General features: G+C 44.8%; 1 protein-coding gene across 1 annotated transcript in view; it reads left to right on the forward strand.

Moving 5' to 3' along the window:
- The first annotated feature begins 7,337 nt into the window (after positions 1-7,337).
- PTCH1 (patched 1) overlaps positions 7,338-7,683 on the forward strand; it is a 70,943-nt gene continuing 70,597 nt past the window's right edge. The window contains exon 1 of the mRNA XM_010836064.1: positions 7,338-7,527. Within this exon, the coding sequence (XP_010834366.1) occupies positions 7,338-7,527 (190 nt within the window). The remainder of the gene's footprint in view (positions 7,528-7,683) is intronic.

Below are 7,683 nucleotides of genomic sequence, written 5' to 3' on the forward strand. Positions count from 1 at the left end.
ACTTCTGCTGTTTAAGACACTCTGTTTGTGGAACTTTGTTATGGAAACCCTGGAAAATGAATACAGGTACGGGGGCGCGGTGGGGGGGCAGGCATCAAGCCTGAAGTCAAACAACAGGACAGGCAGACCCAGGCTCCTGCCTCCCCAACTCCCCGCTGAAGAGGCCTCCATCCACAACTGGCCAGAGTTGCCAGAGAAGGCACCACTGGACAGTGTCCTCCCCGTGGAGGCTGCAAGGAACAGAAGCGCACATCTCGCCAGGCACTTGCTCGTCAGAGAGTCCATTTCACAAGCGCAAGAAGCGCTGCTGTCTATATACATGAGAAGCCCTCAGAGACACGGGCAGGCCCACCTGCGGCCGAGTGGCCTCTGAACAGGGGGCAATGACAGGGCTCAGGGAGGCCTTACCCCTCCTGTTGCGCCTTAAACCGTCCCCCAAGCTCCACCAAACCTCGCCTTCACACAGCCTCTTTCTCTTATAGAGTAGAAATGAAATTTGGCTCACTGCTCCAAACCTTGAACCATATAGCACAAGGAAGTGAAATTTGGTTCTACACCTTTTTTCACCAGTTTTAAGACACATGATCTGAGAAGCAACAATGTAAATTGTACAAAACAGCATCTTTTGTCATACCGAGGGTATTTGTTTCAGACAGTAAATTTAAAGTCTTCATACTTAAATAAAAATATAAATTATACAAGCATATATGAAAACAACTATTTTCCAAGGACATAGCTTTGCTTTGTATCCCTGTAGCAATAGTGCCGTTACTGTTAAATGCAAAATCAGAACTGTAAGTGTTGCTGTTTTTTAAAATTGAAGTATAGTTGATTTACAATATTGTCTTAGTTTCAGGTGTACAGCATAGTGACTCAATTATTTTTTTCAGATTATGTTCAATATAGGTTATTACAAAATATTGAATATCCTGCCTGTGCTATATAGTAAATCCTTGCTGCTCATCTATTTTGTGTAAAGTAGTTTGTATCTTTTATATCCCATACTCCTAATTTCTGCCACCCTCTCCCCTTTGGCGAATGTAAATTTATTTTCTTGGTCTGTGAGTCTGTTTCTGTTTTGTATTTAGAATTCATTTGCATCACTTTTTAGATTCTTCACATATGTGATATATGGTATTTGTCTTTCTCTGACTTACTTGACTAACATACAATATTCTCTAGGTCCACCCATGTTGCTGCAAATGGCACATTTCATTCTCTTTTATGGCTGAGTTTTATACACACACACACACACACACATATATATATATGTATTATATATCACATCTTCTTAAGCCAATTGTCTGTTGATGAGCACTAGAGTTGTTTCCATGTCTTGGCTATTGTAAATAATGCTGCTGTGAACACTGGGGTGGGTGCATGTATATTTTTGAATTAGAGTTTTTGTCTTTTCTGGATAAATACCCAAGAGTGGAGTTGTTGGATCATATGATGGTTCAATTTTTAGTTTTTTAAGGAACCTCCAGAAGACACCACCATTATAGCAGAAAGTGAAGAGGAACTAAAAAGCCTCTTTAAGAAAGTGAAAGAGGAGAGTGAAAAAGTTGGCTTAAAGCTCAACATTCAGAAAACGAAGATCATGGCATCTGGTCCCATCACTTCATGGGAAATAGATGTGGAAACAGTGTCAGACTTTATTTTGGGGGGCTCCAAAATCACTGCAGATGGTGACTGCCGCCATGAAATTAAAAGACACTTACTCCTTGGAAGGAAAGTTATGACCAACCTAGATAGCATATTCAAAAGCAGAGACATTACTTTGCCAACAAAGGTCTGTCTAGTCAAGGCTATGGTTTTTCCAGTGGCCATGTATGGATGTGAGAGTTGGACTGTGAAGAAAGCTGAGCGCCAAAGAATTGATGCTTTTGAACTGTGGTGTTGGAGAAGACTCTTGAGAGTCCCTTGGACTGCAAGGAGGTCCAACCAGTCCATTCTAAAGGAGATCAGTCCTGGGTGTTCATTGGAAGGACTGATGCTGAAGCTGAAACTCCAGTACTTTGGCCACCTCATGTGAAGAGTTGACTCATTGGAAAAGACCCTGATGCTGGGAGGGATTGGGGGCAGGGGAGAAGCGGATGACAGAGGATGAGACGTCTGGATGGCATCACTGACTTGATGGACATGAGTTTGAGTAGACTCCGGGAGTTGGTGATAGACAGGGAGGCCTGGCGTGCTGCGATTCATGAGGTCGCAAAGAGTCGGACACAACTAAGCGACTGAACTGAACTGATACTGTTCTTCATAATGGCTACATGAATTTACATTCCCATCAACAGTGTAAGTAGCTTCCCTTTTCTTCATACCTTCTCTAGCATTTATTTGTAGACTTTTTGATGATGGTCATTCTGAGTGGTGTGAGGTGACACCTCATTGAGTTTCTATGTTCATTTCTCTAATAATAAGTGGTACTGAATATCTTTTCATGTGCCTCTTGGCCATCTGCATGTTGTGTTTGGAAAATATCTATTTAGATCTTCTTTCATTTTTTTTATTGCATTGTTTGTTTTTTTGTTACTGAGTTGTTTGAGTTGTTTGTGTCATTTGGATATATCCAACAGCTCAAACAACTCATCATTAGTAAATATTGTCTCCCACTTTGTACATTGTCTTTTCACTTTGTGATGGTTTACTTTGCTGTGCAAAAAGCTTTTAAGTTTCGTAATGTTCCATTTGTTTATTTTTGCTTTTATTTCATTTGCCTCAGAGACTGATACTACCATGATTTATAGCAAAAAATGTCTGTTTGTGTTCTCTTCTAGGAGTTTTAGGATGTCATATCTTATATTTAGATCTTTAAACCATTTTGAGTTTATTTTTGTATATGATATGAGGTAGTCAATCTAATTTCACTGATTTGCATGTAGCTGTCCAGCTTTCCCAACACCACTTGCTGAACAGATTCTTTCCTCCACTGTGGATTCTTGCCTCCTTTGTAATAGATTAATTGGCCTTAGGTGCATGGGTTTATATCTGGGCTTTCTGTTCTGTTACATTGATCTATATGTCTGTTTTGTGCCAATACCATGTTGTTTTGATTATTGTAGCTTTACAGTATGGTCTGAAGGATTTTATCTCCAGTTTTGTTCTTTTTCCAGACAGAGGGTATTTTTTATATTTACTACATTTAATATCTTTTTCAGTCCTCTTAGATACAATTGGAACTTTTTGATAATTCTTCTGACCTGCTTGATTGCAATAAGTTGTTTCCCCTGGCTCTGATCTGCCACCATCACCATCACCACCAGCCAGCCTGGGCACACCTGCCTCCCATACTTTAAAAATCTTCTTTGGCATTTCATTTCTTACCACATTCTGCATTGGCAAGGCTGCCCCTGAAGGTCTCCATAGAGGGAGTCCTCTGATCAGAGAAAGTTCAAGAGTAAACAACTTGGGTCAGTTTCGTTTTTTGAGGTAGGAGGTTCCACAGGTATTTCTTTTCCCTGCTTCTTTTCCTTCTGAGGTTATTGTCCTACCTTTGAATACTACAACATCTCCATATGTCTCCACATTTGGTAATGGTGGCCCTTAAAAGTCTTTGGTTTATGACTCCAACAGATCACACTCAAACAAAGCTCGTTTATGACACTCCAGGTCTCATTCCACCCATTTTGTTTCCAAGCTGTTTGTGCAGGTTTTTTTGCTCTGCAATCCTGTTTTACTTCTCATTGTTGTTAAAAAAAATTATTCTTTTTCTGTTTCAGCATTGCAGTTACCACTATAATTCAATTGTTCATTCAGTCTCCTAATTCCAACCAACCACCTTGAATGCTTCTTACCCTTCAGTCCTCAAAGCCCCAATTCTGTAAGTTGGTTTGTCTTGGGGTAGGTATCCTCCTGACAGGAAGAGAGGGTAGTCATTTTAGAATGGAAATCTCTACATTGGGCATAATTACTTTTTATGAAAGCTTGGTCTGTCTGATCCAGTATTAAAGAATGACCACACCAAGGGTGACTGACAGAGTATGAGAGTAGCATTCATCCTGAGATGGAGACGTTCTCAAATGTGGACAAATGTTTCTCCTGAACCCTCAGTTATTCATTTGAAACCCTCTAGTTGCTGGAGGTTGCAGCAGGGACGGGATGAGTAAAAGTGCTGAGGCACCCACATTTAGTGGACCCAGAAAGAGGGGAGCATAGAAAGAAGAATGTATGTGCATGCATGTGCCTGTCTGTGTGTTTATGTGTGACAAGGGTAACAACTGTATCTCAAGTAGCAGCAGATATTCAGAGACAAACAGCCAGGAATGACCTTGCCTATCAACAAATTTGATCATGCCCATGTGGTCTGTTTTCAGACCTGTTTCAAAAGGTCCCTCCATTATTCCATCCTCAGATGCCCCATGTGTCTCCAACTGGTCCTGCTTTAATGCCCCGAAATTTCCAACTTGGCAACTTATTCCTCTGGGCATGCTCTAAAAGTTCAAGTTAACTTACAAATGTGTTGTCTAGTGGCCTCATCAGCCACTAACATCTTGATGCCAATTGGCTTATCAGATCGGGCAGGCTACAACTGAGCTCTGCTGTCTGGAAGCCTTGACAGTCATTGACACCTCCATGCGAAGAGGGTTATCAGAGGAGGCAGCACTGGAGCTGGCTTTGTAGGAAGGGATGAGACACAAACAACTTTAGAATGGTGGAGGCAGCTGCTTGATGAGAAAGAGCCCACTTACCCTGGCAAAGAGTCTCGGAGAAATGCCAGAAGGTACCAGTGCATGGGGGGATTGGAGAACACATGTCTCAGAAGTGATGATTTAATGTTTCTAACATCTAGGAGTGAAGAGAAGAGGGCATAGTACTGAGATAATTTTCAAAACCTGATTTCAGAAGAAGGAAAGGAAGGGCAAGCTGCTATTGAGGGAGAGTATTTCCAGTGTGCTCTCCTCTCCTTCCTGACCTTTCAAGTTCTGACACCAAAGGTTCTATCTCCCTGATTCACTAAACCACCACTGCCCAACTTCAACAATTCACATTCAAACCAAGCTCATCTTTGCTCCCAACTATAAAGCATTTGATTGAACTGTGACATTAAGACCTTCAGTCTTAACTAGTGGAGGTGAGACCACAAAATCTGGGCAGCTCTGTAACCTCTCCGTTCTTTACTATAAAGGGGTAACTTCACAGGGGGCTCGTGAAGCTTCAGGGCCCCTCCTCCCACAGTTCCCCTTCAATGGCCCTGTACTTGATTTTGTTTGTAATTTGGACTTTCTGAAGAAGCTGTCTCCCCTTACCAAACTGCATATGCCTGAGACCCCACCAAACCTGGGTCCACCCCTCATTATCAGCCTTGGCTATACTCATGGAGCAGGTAGCCAAATGTGCTTGTGAGAGGGTCTTCATTTGAACTGGGAAAGGCAAACTCCACAATTCTGCTGGAATTTCCCTGCAAAACTAGCTTACCTAACAACTTTATATTCTGGGCCATTTAAAAGTTGTTCGCTAAGCTGTTTCCTCTTTTTCTTATCCCCTTTCCTCTTTCATATTCTAGATCACTCTACTTGTAGATGTACTTATACCTTCTTCTTCCTTGTCCCCACCCACTCTCCCCAACCCAGGTTTAGAATAGGGTATGAACAGAATCCTTTGATATGACACCAAAAGGTAGTCTTTCAGAGGGAAATGTTGGTGGGTTTGTTTTCCCAATCATTATAACACAGAATCCATGTTCAGCTAATATCCATTTGAGACCATTTTATACTAAAGTCAACTGGTATGAAATGATAACCACTTTTTGGACCAGCTTAATTCATAGGGCTCCCCAGTATGCCAATGTTTAATTACTTAATGTGTTTCAAACACAAACACCCTGTAAACTCAAATGACCCTGTTAAAGAATGGTATATCATCTTTGGGGTAAGGAGATGACTTGTGATTTGTGGTGGTGGTGGGGGGGGGGGGCGGCGGGGGGAAGGACGCTACATGCGCCCAGTCCTGTCTGACTCTGTGTGACCCCATAGACTGCAGCCCGCCAGGCTCTCTGTCCATGGAATTTTCCAGGCAAGAGTACTGGAGTGGGTTGCCATTTCCTTCTCCAGGGGATCTTCCCCACCCAGGGATTGAACCCCTGTCTCTTGAGTCTCATGCATTGACAGTTGGGTTCTTTACCACTAGTGCCACTGAGAAGCCCCTTTGTGACTTTCAGGTATTGTTTTATTTTGTTTTAATGACAACATGTACACACCCACCCACCTCTAATCACACTGTCAGCCCAGAATGAGGTGAAAAAAGGCAGGCTTTTCTTGAAGACCAGCTAGGTAACTCCCGATAGTTTCAGTAACTTGTTACCCCTCCCCCCCTGTATCTGTAATTCATCTTTATTCAAAACGGGGTACATTTAAAATAGCACCTTGCAGCGGTCTGAATGTGAAACAGTTTACCCTACAGGTTTGAGTAGATTAAACATCGCAGCAGAGTCTCTCCTGACTAGGACTTTCCATTTAGGGTAAGAGGCTGAGAGCCACAGCACTTCCGCCTAGCCCAATCACCCAAGCTGGCCTCGTTTGGGAAGGCAGCGTGGGTGGGAGCGTTTGGGTGGCATACCCCAAAAACCACAGTAATTGGAAGGGAAAAGAGCAAATATCAATTAGTGATTCCTCAGCCAGCTACCAATCTTGGTTTCCAAGGGATTCCACTTTAGTCTTACCTCAGAAGTAGCAGCTTTCCAGGGACCTCCGACAGAAGCTGCACGAATCCACATACATCTTAGTACACTGAACATTTCCCCGGGGAGACTCTTGTTATCTGCCCGGCTTCCCTGGCTCTCTGCCTCCCTGTCAGCCTGTGGGCCTGTCAACCAGAATGCTCCCAGCTTCTCGGGGCTTCCGTGGGAATGCGAGCGGGAAAGGGCTTTGAGAACTGAAGACAGGAAAGTGGTGTTCCTCTGCAGCGCTCTGGGCACCCCTCATTTCCCGGAGCGCCGAGGATGCTAAAATGAGCTTCCCTGCTCCCCCCAGCACCGCCCACTCGGGGGTTTGGGCAAGTGGCTATTTGTTAGCAAATAACGTGTGTGGGGTTGGGGAGCAATAGGTGCGGAAGGCGAGATGTTGAGCGGAGACCCCCCGCCCGGCGACCCCCCGCAGACAGAGCCGCAGGGGGCGGGGAGGGGCGGCAGGGGCTCATAGGAGCTCGCTCGGCGGGGCGCCTCCCAGGAAGGCGGGGAGGGGAGCGCCTGTTTACCCAGGAGGGCTGTGCTGATAGCACGTTCCTCGAGTTTACTTTGCTTTCCTTGAGTTTATTGTAAAGGGGTAAAGTTTTCGGATCTGTCACGTGACCCTGACAGGTCCTGCCTATGGCGCGGCAGACCACCCACGCCGAGGGCCATGGAACTGCTTAATAGAAACAGGCTTGTAATTGTGAGTCCGCGCCGCACTCCGCCGAAAGCCTCCGGCGGCCCAGCGCGCCGGGGTTTTTACACTTTCCGTTCCTTTTGTAAAGACGGAGGAGGAGGAGGAGAAGACGAAGACGAAGAAAAAGACGACGACAGGGAAGACAAAGAGATCTGCGGCGACAAGACTAGGGGGAGACGAGGGAAGACGGGAAGAAGACGGAGGAGCAGAGGACCAGGAAAGGGGGGCGCGGGGGGGGAAAAGGAATTGATGTGAAATCCAAGCGCAGCGTCCGCGCCATCGGCACCCGCGCTCCGGGCAGGGCTTGACAGATCGGAAG

The sequence above is a fragment of the Bison bison genome, unplaced genomic scaffold (genome assembly GCF_000754665.1).
Source record: "Bison bison bison isolate TAMUID 2011002044 unplaced genomic scaffold, Bison_UMD1.0 scf7180017864057, whole genome shotgun sequence".
Classification (NCBI taxonomy): domain Eukaryota; kingdom Metazoa; phylum Chordata; class Mammalia; order Artiodactyla; family Bovidae; genus Bison; species Bison bison.